The sequence below is a fragment of the Podarcis tiliguerta genome (assembly GCF_965153285.1).
Source record: "Podarcis tiliguerta genome assembly, chromosome: 1".
In the NCBI taxonomy this organism is placed as follows: Eukaryota; Metazoa; Chordata; class Lepidosauria; order Squamata; family Lacertidae; genus Podarcis; species Podarcis tiliguerta.
This window is the reverse complement of record NC_139534.1, coordinates 29099580-29120769: the sequence shown is the minus strand read 5'-3', so window position 1 is coordinate 29120769 and position 21190 is coordinate 29099580. Positions and strand designations below refer to the sequence as shown.

Genomic DNA, 21190 nt, shown 5'->3' with positions numbered 1-21190 from the left:
ATCCACAGGATCCCTTCCAACTCTACGATGCTGTGAATTATGAATAAGGCAGGAAGGTAGGGGTGGGTGAGGGCAAGCTGAAGTTGGTGGGCCAGTGCCCCATGTACCCTAATGGATTTGCCCTCTGCTGGCTGAAATTCAGATCCAGTCTTGCTAGGAACATGGGCCAGTTCCTCTGAAAGGGTACGGATTTTACATGCGTAGGCAAACTAAGGCTCTGGCCCAATCGCCTTCTCGATCCGGCCCGCGGAAAGTCTGGGAATCAGTGTGTTTTTACATGAGTAGAATGTGTCCTTTTATTTAAAATGCATCTCTGGGTTATTTGCAGGGCATAGGAATTTGTTCATCCCCCCCCCCAAAAAAAAATATATAGTCCGACCCCCCACTGAGGGACAGTGGACCGGCCCCCTGCTGAAAAAGTTTGCTGACCCCTGGATTAGAACTTCCACTTAAAATCTAAGGGCCAAGCCTGAGGTGATGGAAGCAGGCCTGTTTACTTGAGCTGACATAAGCAGAGGGTGGAAGGGGAAACTGACAAAACAAGGTGCTTCATCATACATAATTTGATACGGCTATCATAGCTAATAATCACAATCCATTTATCATCCGATGTAGCGATGGCCCAAAGCTTAGATTGCTTTTGTGCAGGGGTAGGAGGAAGGTTAGACATGTTCAGGGAGCCCAGGTCTAGGGACAGTGGTCTCAGGATATGGGCTGAAGGCACCTTGAAGATCTGGGTCAGGTCAGTGCTGAGATGGGTGACCAACTGGGAACCACACGTGCATCACCTTGTGTTCCATTGTAGAAGAAAGGAGGGATATCCGTGCAGGAAAGAGGGAACGTTTTTGTTTTAAGTTGTCAGCCGCAAGAACCAAATCCACCTCCAGCGGCAGCACCAGACGAAGGCTGTTGCCATCAGGTCATAAGAACTGCCAGTCGGAACAATTGTTCCATCTAGATTGGTATTATCTATGCACCAACTGGCAGCGGCTCTCTGAGTCTCAGCCAAGGATCTTCCTGCTCTATTAGGAGGTGGCAGGTTTTGGGAACATAGGAAGTGGCCTTGTACTGAGTCAGATGACTGATTCATCTAGCTCTCCAGAGTTTCAGACGGGGGACATTCCCAGCCCAACCTGCAGACGAACAGAGCTGGAGACTTTCTGCCTGAGCCACAACTGTTTTGCCTTGCCTTGTTTTGTTTTTTGGCATGGTAGTGCCTGAACATCCCAAGCTATGACCAGGATTCAGCGATGGCTGATTCAGAGCAGGCTCACAGGAAGAGAAGGAACAATCTCCCTGTAGAATATCTTTTGTACGTTAAACACAGAGGAAAAGCGAGGAAGCAATGCTCATACTCCCCCTCTCCAGTTCTCTGTTGACACCTAAACTGGAATTCCGACACCATCCATTCTCTGCATTTGTTCATCAACGTTTTTAGCTGTTCAGGATGACTAATCCCATCTGTAGCTGTGGCTTAGCATTCTCAGGTGACACAGCAAAAGGACCACCAGATAGGATTCAGCAAATGCCTCTCTTTAAGCAGGAGCTCTTAAATGAGATGCCTGCCGGCTAATCCAGGGAATGCAGGGAAGGCTTTGTTCCTGTTTGCAAACTTTTAACGTCTCTCTCATGCAGCTTGCTACACACACTTGACTCATCCCCCACCCCCAACTGCAGTATCAAAGTGGACTCTTTAATCCATTCTGCACAGGGCCAGTTTTCTCGTTTGCACATCAAAGGTATATTTGTTGTGCAGCCTGCACATTTTCTTCACAAGAGCAAAGTACTATATTATGTGTCTTTTTAAAAAATGGCAGTGCTTCCCCTTCCCCCAGCATTATTTGCAATTGTGCTTGCAATATACACCTACAGTTTTGTGGCATCAGTTACTTAGCAGCAGTCCATGGTTTCTTCTTCAAATCACTTTCATGTCATGCTATTTTTTTAGTATTCTTTTAAGGTGGGTGTGTTTTTTCTTAGGTAGTTTTTAGTTGTTTGGGATAGGAATGCACACTTTACAATATTGTGATTTGTGACGGGCTGTTTGTTTGCTTTTTTTGCATTTTTCAGTGGAAAACAGCATAACTGTCTTATTGTTACTGAAAGGTCTCTTATAGGAGTTCCCCATCTCCAAGATTAAAGAAGTCAGTAAATGCTTTTGAATGGCCCTGTGGAAAGACCCCTGGCTAGCCCCCCCTAGCAACTGGAGTCCAGCGCCTTCAACAAAGGCCCAGCAGGCAGAAACCTGTCAAGTGTGACTTTTATCTAGCATGGGTGATTCAAGGGTGTGAAAAGCGTGCAGTTCCTGAATTTTCACATCATTGAAATCACCTTGTTGGAAACAGAGTCACACCAGCTGAATTCCTGCCTGCAACACTTCAGACAAATAAAACGGGCAACCAACTAACCACTCCCTGAAATTTTAAAAAAAGGAGACTGTCACACTATGTGTCGAAATGGGGTGTGGGTGGGGAGAACAGCCAGGGCCAGAGTTGACCCCTATATGTGAGAGGAACACAGCAAGTATGTGGTAAAATCCTGTTTTTTTTAAAAAAATATCAAAATAACAAAACAAAAAAACACCCCAACACCCAGCAGATATGGGAGGCTGTGCAGTTAGGCAATTTCAAACCCTTAATGGTTTTATGGGAAGCAGGGCTCTTTAGACACTAAGTGGTATTACTTCCCAACTACATTTGGAAGTACTTCTGCTCCTTCTGCAGAGTGGCACCCAGGGTCCTGCCTGGACATAGCGACTGCAGCTGTGCTGCTCTCACGTCACTAGAAAACACAGGCAACATCTCTTCATCCTGTGGCTGCAAAGGGGGAAATAAGAATCTGATGCACACCATACAAAGTGTACATTCTCTAAGCCCCATTCCACTGTTCCCCAAAAGAACTTTTAAGCTACCAAAGGGATTGCATCTTCATCACTTAACAATTCATGGGGAGGAATAAATCGCCCCTCTCAACGCAAGGGATTTTGGATGAAGGGTACAGAACTAACCTCTAAGTTTGGTTCACCCGCACTCCTCCTCCAGAGCGTTTCTCAAATGTGGATCTCCAGCTGTTGTTGGACTGTAGTTCCCATCATCCCTGACCCCTGGCCCTGCTAGCTAGGGATGGTGGGAGTTGTAGTCCAACAACAGTTGGAGACTCAAGTTTGAGAAACACTGTAAATGTGAATAAGAATGTCGTTTCATAGGTTTAAGGACCATAGGGGTAAATGGATATGTGTATATCTGAGTGCAAATGCTGATCTACCTGTTCTGTATGGTTTTCAACTGAATGCACAAGTTACCATCTACATCAAGATCGACATTTGAATCTATATCCAGCATCCCTACTGAAGCACACACCTGATTTAGGCCTGCTGCCCTTAACCCAGCAAGTGGTACACACAATGAAGGCTGCTTACCTGCCTGGGGATCAGGCAATGAGGATCTTCTCATGGTCCCATCAACAAGTGTAGCTTGTTGTATGGTAAATTGTCTTAGGGTCTTCTCTGTGGTGCCCCCCACCCCCGGTGATTTTTCAACATCAGCTGGAAACATATTTTCACACAGGCATCTGGTGCGAGCCTAGACGGATATATTTTTATGCATGCCGCTGAACTGTTTCAATGGTTGGATGCTGTGGTTTTTTAAATTTTGTTTGAAGTCATGCTTCATATTGTTTTGGAGCCGTTGTTGAATCCAAGGAGATGGAGACCAGTAGCCTTCCATGTATGACTGCATGCAAGAGCCAGCTAAACAGAATGACTATATATCATGTTTGAAAATGACAAGTCTGAATCCTGCCAAGAAGGGGGGTTCTGTTTACTGCAATACAGGGTAGGGAAGGATGACTTGCATATTTAGCTGCTGCCATTGCATTTGTTTAAGCCTTCCTGGTTAGCTGGTTGTGCCAAATAAATGTTAGAATTACCAATAATGAATAATAAGAGGCAATTGCCTAACCCAGTAACATTGAGACCGTATGAGCAGCTGTCATTTTCTACCTCTTTTAGCTTTCCTCCAGAGCTCTGAGGGAAGCTGATGTGAGCATTATCAGCAGCGGAGGTCAACTCTAATGACTTTCCACCTTTTCTTATCCATTTTTAGGTTCATTTGCTTGAGCCATTTAGGTTTGCTGCGCTAAACCATAGCAACCTTGCCTAAGCTGTCCCTTACACACTTCTGCCATCAGTGCAGGGTTAGAATAAAAGAATCGTAAAATTGTAGAGTTGGAAGGGATCCCAATGGTCATCCAGTCCAAACCCCCCCCCCAATGCAGGAATATCAGCTAAAGCATTCATGGCAGATGATCATCCAATCTCTGCTTAAAAACCTCTAAGGAAGGAGAGCCCACCACCTCCCTAGGGAGTCTCTCCCACTGTCTAACCATTCTTACTGTGTTAAACCCAGAGAGGTGGGCTGGAAAATTCCCTTGACTCCATTTTTCTGCAGAAAATGTCCTGGTTTTAGAAAGTCATTGGCCTCATTTGCACATCACTTTAAACCACAATGAAAACTGAGCTAAGGTTTAAATATGCACATGCAGTGTGCTAGTACAAGTACACTCTGGTGAAATCATGGAAACTTTTCTCCTGCTAGGACTGGAGCATGCTTTAGCTTAGCATTCCTTCTGAACCCTGGGCTTGTGGTTTGTTTCCCACAAAGAAACCATGAGTGGTAAACACGAAGAAATCTTGTGGCTAGTCCGGAGAGAAACAAACACCAAGTGCAGGTTTACTCGTAACACTAAGCTAGACTGTGACTTATTCCCAGGCGAAGAACAGCAGAAGGAGGGGAGCAAAGCATGTACAATTTCCACAGTCTGCATCAGCCATGCTGCCTGTTCACATTTAAACCATGGTTTTGTGCAACTACAGATGAAGGTGATGTGGAAATGAGGTCAATTTTTCATAAAATTAACTAGCAGCGCAACAAGCAATCAAAACAGCATGCCAGTTTGGGCAACCAGGATAGATATAATACCAGTCAAATCTAAAATAAAAGTTGCAATTAACTTTTTCCAGGTTGCTATACCTAGGAAGCGGGACGTGGGTGGCGCTGTGGTCTAAACCACTGAGCCTCTTGGGCTTGCCGATCAGAAGGTTGGGGTTCGAATCCATGCAACAGGGTGAGCTCTCATTGCTCGATCCCTGCTCCTGCAAACCTAGCAGTTTGAAAGCACATCAAAGTGCAAGGAGATAAATAGGTACTGCTCCGGTGGGAAGGTAAATGGCGTTTCCATGCGCTGCTTTGGTTTCGCCAGAAGCGGCTTAGTCATGTTAGCCACATGACCCGGAAAGCTGTCTGTGGACAAACACTGGCTCCCTTGGCCAGTAAAGCGAGATGAGCTCCGCAACCCCAGAGTCGTTCGCAACTGGACTTAACTGTCAGGGGTCCTTTACCTTTACCTATACACAGGAAGCACATCTATTTATGCATGCGGGTCTTCATAGTCATGTTACAATTAATGACGACTGTTTCCAGTGCCTTCATTTGAGTGTAAAGGTGGCATGCAACGCTGTTGTTCTGCCAGTGCTGCAGACCTCTGCTCATGCCCTGTAACCTTCCCTTTCTCTTCTCTGTGCACCCTCAAAATCTGCTACAGAGTGTTGGCAGTGCTGGATACAACCCTAAAAATCTAATGTGAAGGAAATGCATGCTACGGAGTTGTCGTATTTTTAAAATATTTGCAAGCATACCAATAAAAAATAAGTTCCCAAGGCAAAGCTTGGGATTCCTTTGCCCATAATGCTTCAATCACATTAACAGTGTGCTTTAAATCCTATGCATGTTTACTCTCACTGTGCTCAAGAAGCTGTGTTTAGGATTGTAGCCTGTGCATTTTATGGGTTCCACCCCTGCCCCATTATAGTTCAGTTCAACAACTTTTGACGGTTGGGGCGGGGGAACTTTTCCACATGTCTCACTATACTACAGCTTGTAAAATTTGCATCTTTTTAAAGTTTTGCTTTCGAAATGCAAGTACAATTAAAAATGCAAAATCAGTAACTCATCAGGTGAGATGGTGGAGAGGATCACAAAATCCAAACTGATGCTTATACCAGGTCAGACTAATTCATATTCCACAAGTGTCTTGGAAAGAAAACAGAAGACATCCCGTTTTGGCCCACGAGAGCACAGCGGGGAGAGCACCGTGATCTTGCGCAATTCCAAACTGAGATCTTCCCTCAAATAAAACACTTTTCCAGGCCACGATCTTGCACGGTGCCCCAAAACATACATTTTTTTGGTGCCGTACTCTCATGCAAGACCATTGGCCCTTCCAAAAAAGTGTGTCTTTTGGGTTTTGTGATCTCCTGCAGCACATCACATGACTCCTGCAGGAACACTGCTGGGAAGGCATGCATCCCAGTTTTGGGACTCAACATATTGAAGCATATGCTATTTACTTGTTTAGCCTAGCAAGACCTACTCTGTCAGTATCTCTCTAAGGTCTTTAAAACTGGGGATGCTCAACATTGAACCTGGAACCTTCTACGTGCACAACGCGTGGTTTGTTCCTGTGTAGATCATGAGTAGGGAACCTGTGGCCCTCCATATGTTGTTGGGACCACAACTCCCATCATCCTTGAACATAGGCTAGGCCAGCTGGGGCTGATGGGAGTTGGTGCCCGCCCAACAACATCTGAAGAGGCACAAGTTCTTCATCCCTGCTGCAGATGGCTGGTGTATATGCCTCAGCTGGTAGCTATTCTCAAGGATCAGAAAAGCCATGAGATACACAACACAAACCTTCCAACAAGTCCCTGAGCAGAGCACAACTTGCATCCCACTTAAAGCACTTGCAGTGGCTCCACATTGCCATTTCTCCCAGTGAGTGCATAATAGACACCATTTTATATATCTGTGCTCAAGACGCAGGTATGCAGATGTGTCAGCCACCCATCTGTGTGCTTGTACCCACAGCATCGTACAGCACACGGCAAGCATTCATGTTCATTCCATAAAGCCATCCTAACTTCCACCCTGAACAGACAGGGGCAATGAACATGAAAGTTACATTTTAAACATCTTTTGTAAAAGGGAAAGAAAGAAAGAAAGAGACATTGATAGCAGCATGTGGCCCAAATTAGGTATGGATATCTAGAGTGTTTCTCTGGGCTGATTTCTGAGATACACAATTACACTTGCTCCTTGATAAATGTCAGTTGTCTGCATGATTGGCTTTAGGCTCCTGCTCTGTACTTGTTAGCAATGTATTCTGGAACACAGGAAATAAAAGGGGTCCCCTCCCATTGATGTGAATGCCCGTTCTGATAACAAGCAGGTGTAATATTATCCGCTAGCACACATGTGGCTGTAGATATTTTTGAACAATTTCCACATTCACATTGCAACTTAAGGGTACTCTTAAATATATCATAGGTCTGCAGTTTTGTTCCAGCCCTAGCTGATATTGATCGCTATGGCCTAAAAAAAAAAAGCTACTGTGAAATGGCTTTTACCATCTTCAGATTTCTGAAGAATCTGCTCACTCTTTCCATACACAAGCTGCTGCCCTCACCAACTGCTTGCTACAGAATACAAAGTTCTGCCATCACATGGTAGACAAAAGGCGCTTCCTCTGTTTTTCTGCTCAAAGTGAAAGGCCTCTGTGCTCACAGACCTTTGGATGTTGCAACCCAGCAGTTTGCATGGATTGTGGATGATATACGGAAGAAGCAGGCCGAAAATCGAGATAATCTTAAGACAGCAACATCTCCTTCACTGTAGGCTGCTGGATTGTTTTAAAATGGATTTTAAAACATATTGCAGGATTTGCCCACCCAAACGGTATAATCGCCACATTCTACCTATGCAATGCAAATGTTTCGATTCTTGTGTTCTGTACCCACTGTTCTCTCACGTTCCAGAGTACACTTCCTGCCATTTGAGTTTAAATTGCCACCATCTGTCTTATTTATTTTGCTCAAAAATTAAGACCAGACTCTACTCTCACAAAGGGTCATGTGGCTTTCACCATTTTGGGGGTGGGTGGTGGTGGGAGAAACAGAGAGTTCCAAGTTACCTATGTGCAAAAGCACGGTTGTTAAGACTCTTAAGATTATCCATGCAGAAAATAACACACACGAAGAGATTCGGTTTTAACTCCCACAGAAATGCAGGTCCATACATTAATAATCACTCAGCTTTCCTTACGTAACTCTTAAAAATTAACTACCTCGGGGATAAGCAGTTCTGTATTTCATCATGCCTATTGGACAGCCCTAAAAGTGCTTTCTGCAGAGAGACAGTGCTTTCTGCAACAAGACTATCCTCTTTTTTTTTCCTATTTAAAAACGTGATCCCGGTTTAGTTCCTGTTCTCTTTTCTCTTAGCTGTCCACCAGTCCTCTTCCCACTGCTCTCTATCCATCTTGCTTTGTTGTCAAAGCAACAGGACATAGAGCTATGGAGACAGACAAAATTGCTAGTTTAAGTCCCTTAACCAACCAGAAGCTGAGGTGAAGGCAGGCAAAAATCAATAAGAAAACCTGCCTTGTCATTGGCATACCCAGAAAGCATATAATAGCTCTCCTATCTACTTCCTGCCTTTAACTGTGAAGTGCAATTAAGACTGAACTTTAAACAAGTTTGATTTTATTCTTCTAACCTGACTAACCAAGTCTCAGTGACATATCAGGAGAAAGGCTATTAAACATCTAAAGAGCAACCACATACTGATGGATTTCTTATTTTGTATGAAGGAACAGGCAAGTAGGCTCCTTCAGGAGAGAGGGCTCCATTCATTCTTATGCACTTCTCTCAGTGTATGTCCCACCATATCCTGAAGATCTGGGACAGCCAGTATACTAGAAAGAGAAATGTATAAATACCCTTTTGTATTCCGTTATTGTTGTTGCTGTTGTTAGTGATACTGTAAAGATGAAACTTGTATACAGCCCTTCATCCAAAGATCACAGGGTGGTTCGCAACATAAAAATACAAAATGAGAATACAAAATACATAACAAAAACAAAACAAAATCAATACCCCCCCCCAAAAAAAACCCCACATTTAAAAGGCCATAGAATGTTAATCAGCCAGAGGCCTGGTTGAAGAGAGATGTTTCTGCCTGGCACCTAAAGACACATAATGAATTAATCTGGACTGAGCTTCAGTTTGTTGGCTCTCATCCAGTCCATTACCAGGGCGCAACATTAAATAGCTAGAAATGCAAGAAGCATTTAAAACCCACATATTTCCTCTGTATCTTTTTAAATTGATGTTTATTGCAAATTTATTAGAGAAGAAAGAAAACCACAAAACCAGAACAAAAACAATACAATAAGCATCTACATATCTTATAACCATAGTTCCTAAAGCCAGCTCAGAAAGAACCACAAGACTTTGCTTGTAAACACTCCTTGGGGACACACACAGGTTGTTGGAGCTCCCTGGAGAGGAAATTCCATAGTTTTATACATTTCCTTGATGTCAAGAGAGAGAGAGAGAGAGAGAGAGAGAGAGAGAGAGAGAGAGGCACAACATTGTGCATGGGAGATATTGTTAAGAAGTCTCTCCTGATCTCTGATTTCTGCCAGACATGGATGCCTGTCCCATTCCATTTAAAGCTGTTGCATACACTGACTGGAGCATTTGTTCCATCAAAAAGTAGACTGTCACAATCTGCAGCTGATGAAACTTCTAGGTCAGCGGTGGGAAACTTGTGGCCTTGCAGGTGTCATTGGACTCTTAACCTGCATCAGCTCCAGCCAGCAGAGCCAATGATCAATATCTAGACACCTGCGAGTTTTCCACTGTGTCAATCAAGGGCTCCGCTATGTAAAGTGTATTGTGGTGACACCCGTACACAGTCCTCTCCAACATCGCCACTCTCTCCAGACATATAAAAAAAGGCTATGTAGTGCCATATCAAAATGTCACCACTCAGCATGAATTGGAAGGAACAGCCAATAGGTGGGCAGGCCTGGCTTCTCTCACCCGAGTGCATCAACAGTCCAGGCACCCACACCCTCCACCACCTATTGTGATGTGGAGCACACAACAGCACAAAGAGCCAGCTGCACTGTCCTATTATTCCTGGTCTCTGGAGCCTGATGATGAGTACGCACTGCAGTCAGACCGGCTCTAGAAAGTCACTACTCCATCATTTATGGCAAGGGATGCTTTTTAGATTCCCTGTTAACAGAGGTTTGTTTTTCTCCTCATGCGATGAAATCCACGCAGTGCACAAGAGGTTTCTGATGGGGGAAAGCTTTCATTCATTTTTATTTTTCCCCCAAGAAAATGAAGAAGCACAACTTAAGTCTCCACAAAAATAGAAGCTGCTGTGTGCAGTTGCACCTTGCAAAAGGAAGGATGGCTTACAGCAAGTATTCCAATCTATATGTAAAAGCACAAGTGCAACGGGAGGATAAAGATTAGGCATAAGTTTCAGTGCTACTACAAATTTCAGTGACTTTTCCTGCAGGCAGCAGGAGGAGAGGCCATCATCACAGCTTGTGGCAGTGAATCCCATACTTTATTATAAAGGTAAAGGTAAAGGTACCCCTGCCCGTACGGGCCAGTCTTGACAGACTTTAGGGTTGTGAGCCCATCTCACTCAAAGAGGCCGGGGGCCAGCGCTGTCCGAAGACACTTCCGGGTCACGTGGCCAACGTGACATCGCTGCTCTGGCAAGCCAGAGCCGCACACGGAAACGCCGTTTACCTTCCCGCTAGTAAGCGGTCCCTATTTATCTACTTGCACCCGAGAGTGCTTTTGAACTGCTAGGTTGGCAGGCGCTGGGACAGAACAGCGGGAGCGCACCCCGCCGTGGGGATTCGAACCGCCGACCTTTCGATCGGCAAGCTCTTTATTATACATAGCGTTAAAGAAATAAAGGGGTTTTTCTCCCCTGTGTGATTTCTCTCCAACGTGGCAACACGTTGGAGCGTCTTATTATGAATCACAGAACCACAAAATTGTAGAGTTGGAAGTGACCACGAGGGTCATCTCTTCCACCCCCTAAAAAGCTGTGATCTTTTTTTGCCCGAGGTGGGGCTCGAACCCACGACCCTGAGATTGAGTCTCATTTCTCTTTCTTCCCCATGCACCATTTGAACCGGAAAGCCCTCCAAACACCGTGCCATCTTCCACATTAATTCCGACTGATCCTAAAAGTGCTTCTGTGCGCAAACTACCCGCTCCGTTCACCCCACGTCTGCTAACCAGCTTCACTTACATCTATCTTGTTTGTTTCTGGTGAACCACGGCGCATCGTTGAGGAGCTTTTTTGGGGAGCGTAAGAAAACACCTCCCCCTTAAAACCCTTCCTTTGAAACCCAAAAGCCTCAGGGCTTGAAAAACACTCAGATCTGGGAGGCTTCTTCCAGCGTCCCCCGCAAAGAGGTCTCGCCCAACGCCTTGCGATCGCGTGCGCGCGCCACCTTGTGGAGTTTCTAGCGCCGAGTGGCCCCTTCTTTGCACAGGAAATGCTCGTTTTTACTTCAGTAACCAAGATCCTTTAAGCAGGAAGTTAGGTGTGGTCTGTTGAAGGAGAATCACATTAAAAAATAAAAAATAAAAAGCAACATCACTACTCGCCCCACCCCACCACCACCACCACCCCGCGCACAAAATAAAGAAGGAAAAAAGGATGGTGGCATTTTTGCTGCATCTTCACGAGGATCGTGTGCCAAACCCCCCTAAGTGAACGATCCTATAATAAGGGTAATAATGCATGACATATGCATCTGCAGTCTTGACAAAAGGACCGTGTGTGTGTGTATGTGTGCGCGGGCGCGCGCTGTTTCCTAGACATGGTTTTCTACCCACTATCCCATTTTTATTGCTAACGTTCCCGTCGCCGCCTTTCTGGACCGCGCATGTTTTGCCTGTGACGGGGATCCTTTGCACACCGGAGGCGCCGCAGGTGCGCTTCGTCCGCAGCACCAAAACCTGTTTTCCTGGTGCACACCTGCAGGAGTGTGGTGTGTTTGTCTGTGTTACTGGAGACGGAGAGGGAGGAGAGAGAGAGGCTGCAGTTCTTCCCCAAAGAGGAGGACTCCGAGGCGCGAAGCCGATGGACACTTGTTTTGTATATACCTTGGGGGCGGGAGAGAATTTCTTAAGCTGCAGACACCCTCGCCGCGTGCCATATTCATCTTATCACTGCTATTCCGATAGATCATCTGGCACTCAAGCTGTTAATCTTCTGTTGCTGTTACTATTTAATTGTTTGGATAATGTGCTTTGCTTATTCAGGGTGGTTGGGTTGGTTTATATATATGTATATAAAAACAAAAATAGGATGTGACACAGATTACGCTTTGGATTTAAGCTTTAAGCATCTTTTTCATCGGATTATTTTTATTTTTCAGCGACATATGTCTTGAAAAGATTTCCATTCTCAGTTATGGGAAGAAAAATAATAATAAAATGCTTATATTTGAAAGTAATAGGCTTAATTTTTAAGAATAGGGTTTGACTGTTGTTATTATAGGAAGCACATAATTCAATTAAGGATTCCTCCCATCCCTAAATCTATGTACTGTAAAGTTTTTCGGTGGGACAGTTCTGTATTCAAGTGTCCAAGCCCGATTCCTTGCTTTTTGTGCATATACAGTGGTACCTTGGGTTACATACACTTCAGGTTACATACGCTTCAGGTTACAGACTCCGCTAACCCAGAAATAGTGCTTCAGGTTAAGAACTTTGCTTCAGGATGAGAACAGAAATCGTGCTCCAGCGGCGCGGCGGCAGCAGGAGGCCCCATTAGCTAAAGTGGTGCTTCAGGTTAAGAACAGTTTCAGGTTAAGAACAGACCTCTGGAACGAATTAAGCACTTAACCTGAGGTACCACTGTATATGCATATATATATCACATTCCTCTGGGTGCAGCAGGAGTGCCATACCACTGAATCTTTTAGGTGACAGTAATTCGCATGGTTGGCGGTTCGAATCCCCGCAGCGGGGTGCGCTCCTGTTGCTCGGTCCCAGCGCCTGTCAACCTAGCAGTTCGAAAGCACCCCCGGGTGCAAGTAGATAAATAGGGACCGCTTACTGGCGGGAAGGTAAACGGCGTTTCCGTGTGCTGCTCTGAGTTGCCAGAGCAGCTTCGTCACGCTGGCCACGTGACCCGGAAGTTTCTGCGGAAAGCGCTGGCTCCCGGCCTCTAGAGTGAGATGAGCGCACAACCCTAGAGTCTGTCAAGACTGGCCCGTACGGGCAGGGGTACCTTTACCTTTAATGGCCTCTCTGTGGTGGCAGTGAACAGGAAGTGATGCAAATACCACCCCTCCAGCCCTGAACTCTAATAATATGGAAATGCTTCTTTTTAAAACACTCCCTAACTTAGCTGACTCAGCATACCAGCAAAGGTAGCTGCCAGACTATTTGCCAGATTTACTGGGGTGACCTTTTTTCACCATAGGCTGCTATTGCCCCCATCACCACATGTAGAAAATCCCCTCACCTCATGGCATTTATGTCTGACAGGACAGCTATTTTCCTAGGACAAAAACTGCTTGACCTGGTGGCTAAGGGGGTATTGTTTACAGCCCCTCCAAGTGTCCCCATTTTCCAGGGACAGTCCCAGATTTACAGAAGCTGTTCTGGTTTCTGATTTGACCCCAGAATATCCCACTTTTCCTTAGGACATCCCTATTTTCATCAGAGGGTATGGAGTTAAGCGACCTCCAAGCCAAGGAGAAAAGTAACTATGCAACCTTTAGAAGACATCTGAAGGCAGCCCTGTATAGGGAAGTTTCTAATGTTTAATGTTTTGTTATGTTTTTATATGTGATGGAAGCCAGCCAGAGTGGCTGGGGAAACCCAGTCAGATGGGCGGGGTATAAATAAAATGATGATGATGATAATGATGATAATGATAACAATAATAATAATAATAATAATAATAATAATAGAATAAAGGTAAAGGTAAAGTTACCCCTGACCATTAGGTCCAGTCGTTGGTGACTTTGCGGTTGCAGCGCTCACCTCGCTTTATTGGCTGAGGGAGCCGGCGTACAGTTTCCGGGTCATGTGGCCAGCATGACTACGCCGTTTCTGACAAACCAGAGCAGCGCACGGAAATGCCGTTTACCTTCCCGCCGGAGCGGTTCCTATTTATCTACTTGCACTTTGTGCTTTCGAACTGCTAGGTTGACAGGATCAGGGACTGAGCAACAGGAGCTCATCCCGTTGCGGGGATTCAAACCGCCAACCTTCTGATCGGCAAGTCCTAGGCTCTGTGGTTTAACGCATAGTGCCACCCGCGTCCCTAATGATAGAATAGGACAGCCCTATTTTCATCAGAGAAATGTTGGAGGGTATATGCATATATGCTATGCACTTCTGTAGTAGGCAGAAAGACAAGTTTCAGCTTGATCCTGTGCACTGTGTTCAATATGAGAAGATACTCAGTTATTATTTTGCTGATTCCAGAATTCAGCCTTTTACTCAGTAGTGGACCTCGGGGTCTCAAATGTCAGAGGAGACCTGTGCAGAGCTCAAACTCGGCGTGCTGCCTCTTGCTCCACTCCAAATCATAGTTGTGGTGCCCCCGAGGCTCCACACCCAGAGTGACCAAATCAGTTCCGGTGCCCTAAATCCAGCTCTGGACTGGATGGGAGCCCCTCAACTGAGGCTGAATGCCAATAAGAAAAAACTGCTGTGGGAAGGTGGGTGGTTTCCATATCCCAGAACTAGGATATATGACTTGTTCTGGGTGGGGTTATACTCCCCACAGAAAAAAATGGGTTCATAATCTGGGATTATTCCTGTATCCCACTTTGTCAGTGTGATGTCTCAGGAGGATTCTGTGGCTAGGAATGTGTATGCTCAGTTTAGATTGGTTTTCCAGCTAACTGTTGTTCCTGGGCTGGGATAGCCTGGCCTCAGTTGTCCATTCTCTAGTGACCTGCTTGGACTACTGTAGTGTGCTCCATGTGGGACTGCCCTTGAAGACAGTCCACAGTGGCTGAAGAATGCTGCTAGGTTAGTGAGTGGGGCAGCTTGATGTGTCCATGTGCTACTGTGTTATTAGCATAGAGTTGTTGTGCTTGAGTGAATTTTGCAAACTGTATTGATTTCTAATCTGCAATGGGAAGAATAAAATAGCCCTTAACATATTAGGAATGTTATTTTTATTCCCTTAAAGTCCTTGTGATGTAGATGATTACACCTCATTTTACACGCGAGGACTACAGCAAAGGAAAACATCCACCTGCCTAGCTAACAAGCTGTTTGATAAGTTTTTAGAAACCAGGCAAAGGTTCTGATTAACATTCTATGTCCTTTTAAATGTGGGTTGGTTTTTTTTGGGGGGGGGTGTGGAGAGTATTGGTTTTGTTATGTTATTATTTTTATTATGTATTTTGTGTTCTCATTTTATATTTTTATGTTGTGAACCGCCCTATGATCTTTGGATGAAGGGCAGTACAGTCATGCCTTGGATCCTGAACGCCTTGCGAGTCAAACGTTTTGGCTCACGAACACCGCAAACCTGGAAGTGAGCGTTCCAATTTGTGAATGTTCTTTGGAACCCGAACTTCCGACGCAGCTTCCAATTGGCTGCAGGAGCTTCCTGCAGCCAATCGGAAGCTGCGCCTTGGTTTCCGAACATTTTGGAAGTCGAACAGACTTCCGGAAGAGATTCTGTTCAACTTCCAAAGTACGACTGTATAGAATTTGAATCAATCAAAACAACCAGTGTGACAGCCAGTGAGCTATCAGGCCCAATTTAGTGTGTTGATTGTCGCATATAAATCCCTAAATGGCTTGCGTGTGTCTTCCCCAATATAAACCATATCGGACCCTATACTTTGTAGATGAGGCCTTGTTGGTGATGCAGCCATAGGGGCCTGCTCAGTTGGTGTTGACAGAGCCTTCTCAGTGGTGGCTCTCCATTTGCAGAAAGCCCTCTTTGGTGAGTTTGTCGCCACCATTATTAACTTCCAGCAATTGGAAAACATTCATGTTTACTCAGGCCATTGGTGGCTAAAGAATACTGCTCATGGCAACCCTTAGATCACTGGATAAAGCAATGTTTTAAACCATAACTGTTTTTAGAATGTCTTGACCATTTTTAAAATGCTTTTTGAAATAAATTGGGGTTGTGTTTGCCATCCTGGACTCCTTCAGGAGGAAGGGCGGGATTTAAATCCAATAAGTTTCTTCCTCTCTCTCTCTCGCTCTCTCTCTTTCTCTCTAACTCCTATGTTTTGTGTCTCCTAGCACTTTTTTATACATGGGACACAACTGTAATTAAGAAGTGCAGGATGAAAAGATGGCGCAATCAGTGCTGGTACCACCAGGACCTGACAGCTTCCGCTTTTTCACGAAAGAATCGCTGGCAGCTATTGAACAACGCATCGCTGAGGAAAAAGCGAAGAAGCCCAAACAAGAGCGCAAAGACATCGACGACGATGAAAACAAACCAAAACCCAATAGTGACTTGGAGGCTGGCAAATCACTGCCCTTTATCTATGGAGACATACCTCCGGGAATGGTGTCGGAGCCCTTGGAGGATCTCGACCCATACTACCTTAACAAAAAAGTGAGTCTTTGCTGTGAGTTTAGTGCAAGTCCCACCGGAATATGATGGTATGGAAATCCTGCAACCTTTCAGCTGAACGCTTTTTAGCCCGTGCAACTTACTGACGCTTATTATCCAATATGTTCTGTTTTTCTTAGTTGACTTCACTGACGCTGCCCATAAATAAGTGCTACACAGTAGTGTTTATAATATTCCCCTCCTCTACATTTGCATACAGTGAAGCAATTTTATTATATGATGCTTGGCAATTGTTGCTTACATTATCTTACACCTAGAGAAGGGCTTGAAAAATGAATGAGTAAAGGTTTTACTTCGCTGCTAGCAGCACAGCTTCCTTTAGTAATATTTTTTTTAATTATTAAATACATTTTGCAATTGCCCTTTGGCTCCTTTATGTCATTTCTCTACAACAAGAGTTTTTACACTACATATTTTGTTTCTGAGCTGTCCAGTCTTCAGCAAGGTTTGATTTTATTTATTTATTTGCAAAATAATTCTGTACCTCCAACATTAAGAAAAACTAATAATACCATTGCGGTAAATAGCATAGCAGTAGCTGTGGAACAGTACTCTCAGAAGGACTAAAACAGCTTTCCCATGATGCAGTGTGAAACTGTTGTGTAAGGCAGTCGATTCCATAGATGGCAGCATTTCCTTGCTTCCATATTCAGAACAATCAGGACTGGCCTTCCCATGAAGCAGTGCGAAGCCGTTACCTATTCCATGTATTACGTCCTTGCCTCTGGGTGTTATTCCATAGGAGCAGGGCATAATTTTACCCATTAATTTCCGCTTTGAAAATGTTTAAGGGCAGAACTGTACTTCTCCCTCCTATGCAGTCTGTATATTAAGCCCCGCTCAATGAAGAATCGTTAACTTTCAAAGGTTATGTCTTTCAGATGACTTATTGTGAATCGAGTTGTTTTACTGTGGGGAACAAATGGTAGGTTGCAGTTGAAAGGTAGATAAGGTTTCTCGCTTACCCTCTGCCTGGCCCTCTCCCGCAAAGTAAAAGGCAACTCAACCATGAGGATTTTAATCTTGGCTGGAAATGTCATTGATTTGATTAGACGTAGATGTACTATTTCATTAGAAACAGAGAGGTGACGCTTTCGCTTAACTCTGCTTAGCTATACATGGGCAGATGCATGGATAATTTCTGTGATTTCTCCCATGAACCCAGATCTTCCTGTTTTGAGCATAAAACAGCCCTCAGACATGGCCGCTCAACAGAAAACACTATATTAGGAAAGGTTTCTTTTAAAAAAGTATATGAAACAATCAGACTGGATGTGAAATATCAGACCAAGTCCAGCATTTTGCAAAGACAGATACCTTTCAGAGCTCACAAATGTGTAGGCCTCCTTTTGTTGTCTGTCCCTAGTATTCCTTAATTTCAGGTGGCATGCCTCTGTATGTGGAGGTTCCACTAAGTTCTCATGACTTATTGCCATCGATAGACCTATCTGCTCTGATTCTCTTTCAAAGTGGCTATCATATAGCAATGAATTTTGAAGTTCACATTGTATGAAGAAGTTGTGTATCTCCTTTGTTTAAGCGTAACCCTTTGGAAACTAATTAGTCTCTTGAATTATTTGTTCAACAATACAGAAGCTGGAAAAAAAGAACAATGGCAGCCCCACTTAGGGTGGTTGGCTTGTATGGTTTTTTGCAGGTAATTTCCACAAAATGTCATCGACACAAAAATAGTGTGTTAGTATTGGATGTATACTGCATCATCCATTTGCCATTTTGCTTCCATAATTGTTCTGCAATATTTCTGCATTATTGCCATATGGAGGGGCACTCTTGTTCTATAGCACAACGAAAATAGGACAATTGAAACTCAGAATATATGTGGTATGAAAAGTTATAGGATTTTAGCAGGAAATTATGAGAAATGCACCTATTGCAAACAAAGCAGCTTGATTGTTACAAGCTTGGTGGATCTGGGGAATGCTGTTGATGTAGTGTATCTTGATTTCAGTAAGCTTTTAAAAAAAGTCTCCTATGATATTATTGTTGAGAAGCTGGTAAAATGTGGGCTGGATCAGGTAACTGTTTGGTGGATTTGTAGATGGTTGACTGACCAAATGCAAAGAGTACTCACTAATGCAGGCATGGCCAAACTTGGCCCTCCAGATGTTTTGGGACTACAATTCCCATCATCTCTGACCACTGGTCCTGTTAGCTAGGGATGATGGGAGTTGTAGTCCCAAAACAGCTGGAGGGCCAGTTTGGCCATGCCTGCGCTAATGGATCCTCATCATCTTGTGGAAAAAGTGACAAGTTGGGTGCTGCAGGGTTCTGTCCTGGGACATCATTGTTCAACATCTTTATAAATGACTTGGATGAAGGAATTGAGGGGATGCTCATCAAATTTGCAGATGACACCAAACTGGGAGAGGTCACGAATGCCGTGGAAGACAGAATTGGGATTAAAGATGACTTTAACAGATTAGAGAACAGGCCGCAAACTAACAAAATGAATTTCAGTAGGGACAAGTGTAAAGTTCTACACTTGGGAACTTAAATGGTCTTCAGCAGCCTCACCTTTTGTAGCTCCCCCAAACCAGGAGCTGAAGCTGTTTTCTTCTAGAAACGTTTTATGAGGAAAGATGGGGAGAAAGTGGATGAGGCTTGAAGAATAAAACACCTGCGAAAGGGAAAGACGTTGTGAAAAATTAAGTGCAAACATTCGGGGCTCAGAGTTGATCAGAAGGAGCAACTTCTTGTTGCTACAGAAAGAGTCCTTTACGCTTCCAAGGATTCAGATTAGGCCACCTACTTGCTAATCCTGTGGCCCTCCTGTTTTAAGTGAATGGGTCCAGCTTGCCTGCTTACGCTTCCTCAGGGATGTGCAAGGCTCCTGGTCACATCATGACTGTCTTCAGAACAAGAGGGAAGGGCACTCCGTTCACCTCACCCTGTCCCTGAGCAGAGAGGAAGCCCTAGTTCTACCTCACCCCATATATATGTATTCAGGATCAAACCTAGTTGTCCCTTGGAACTCAGGGAATTATCGCTTGCTGAAATCTGAAGGCAAAACTTCTTGAGCATAAATTTGGTGTAAAGTTTTAACTGCAGATTTCCCACCCACCCCTTCGCTGTTTCTAAATGAGAAGGCATTTTTTTAATAAAAAAAAATTGTGATGGAGCTGTTATAGGAGGATTGTGAATAAAATATAAATGGTTACTTGATTGTTGTTGATGGCTAAATGTAGACATGAGAGCACAACCAATTCATAAAAAGAATGAAATAGGAGGAATAAATGTATTAGCGGCGGCGAAAACCTGGCAGAGAAACAAAACTTGCAATCTTGGCAGGCATGAAGGAAAACAGCCATTGTAGTTATGCAAGTGTCTACTCTCTTGTCAGGGGAAAGACAAATATCTCAAGTGCTTCCTATAGCATGCGATAGTAAAAGCAAACCAGCCCTTGTGGCCTGAGTTTGTGAGGTATGTTAGACTTGAACACGTGCAAGCAATTATTCTAAACTCTTCATATTTGAATGCATTACTACAGCAAAGCAGATATCACTGAAGGTGTGAGAGGCAGCTAACCAGTTAATTCCCTCTCTTTTCTGTACAAAACAAGGATTGAAGGTTTTTAATGCAGTTAGATAAATAAGCTAAGCACTCGCACCCTAATGCAGTCAAATGTGACTTTGCTTCAAAGGCAGTGGGACCTTACAGCGGAATCCTAAACATGTATACTCAGAAGTAAACCCCATTGCGTTCAATGAGACTTACTCCCTGGGAAGTGAGTGTAGGGTTCACTCCTAAGCACACTTACTGCAAGCCTCACAGAGTTCAGCAAACTTCTGAGTAAACCTGCAGGCGGATTCTGTTGTTAAAACACATAAAACTGCAAACCTGAAGATGTTGCAAAACTGCAGGCCTGAAGTTGTTGCTTAGGAACACAGGGAACTGACTTTTACTGAGTCAGAGCAGTGGTCCGTGTTGTCTGCACTGACTTGCCAGGGACTCTCCAGGATTTCAGACAGGAGACATTCCTAGCCTTGTCCTGGAGGACGCCAGGGATTGAACCTGGAACATTTTGTGTGCCAAGCAGATGGTCACCCACTGCCAAGCTACCGCTGTGCAGTTGTAGGAAGCCATTTCCAAGCATCAACAGGGCCGATGAGGTAATAGGGATGAGGGGGCCGTAATAACAAGCTGTATCTATTCTGAATCCTCATGCTGTTCTGACCAAATGCCGCACTGCTCTACCTGCATGCGGACTAATCCTTTTTTTAAAAAAAAAACAGCAACAGCTGTCTTGCAAACAACTGCAAGGACAGAGCCGGTAAAACCCAAATCCAGTTCTCAGGTGGAGGCTCCGTCCTCTCCCCCATGCTTTTTAATATCTATATGAAGCTGCTGGGAGAGATCATCAGGGGGTTTGGGCTGGGTGTTCATCAGTATGCAGATGATACCCAGCTCTACCTCTCCTTTAAATCAGAACCAGTGAAGGCGGTGAAGGTCCTGTGTGAGTGCCTGGAGGCGGTTGGAGGATGGATGGAGGCTAACAGATTGAGATTGAATCCTGACAAGACAGAAGTACTGTTTTGGGGGGCCAGGGGGCAGGCGGGTGTGGGGGATTCCCTGGTCCTGAATGGGCCAGGTGCGCAGCCTGGGAGCCTGGGAGTCAAATTGGACTCACAGCTGTCCATGGAGGCGCAGGTCAA

The 21190-nt window shown here is 44.5% G+C and overlaps 1 protein-coding gene across 1 annotated transcript in view; it reads left to right on the top strand.

Moving 5' to 3' along the window:
- SCN2A (sodium voltage-gated channel alpha subunit 2) overlaps positions 1-21190 on the top strand; it is a 97610-nt gene that overhangs the window by 22322 nt on the left and 54098 nt on the right. Inside the window, exon 2 of the mRNA XM_083404896.1 lies at positions 16178-16499. Coding sequence (XP_083261022.1) covers positions 16230-16499 — 270 coding nt within the window. The 5' untranslated portion in view covers positions 16178-16229. The remainder of the gene's footprint in view (positions 1-16177; positions 16500-21190) is intronic.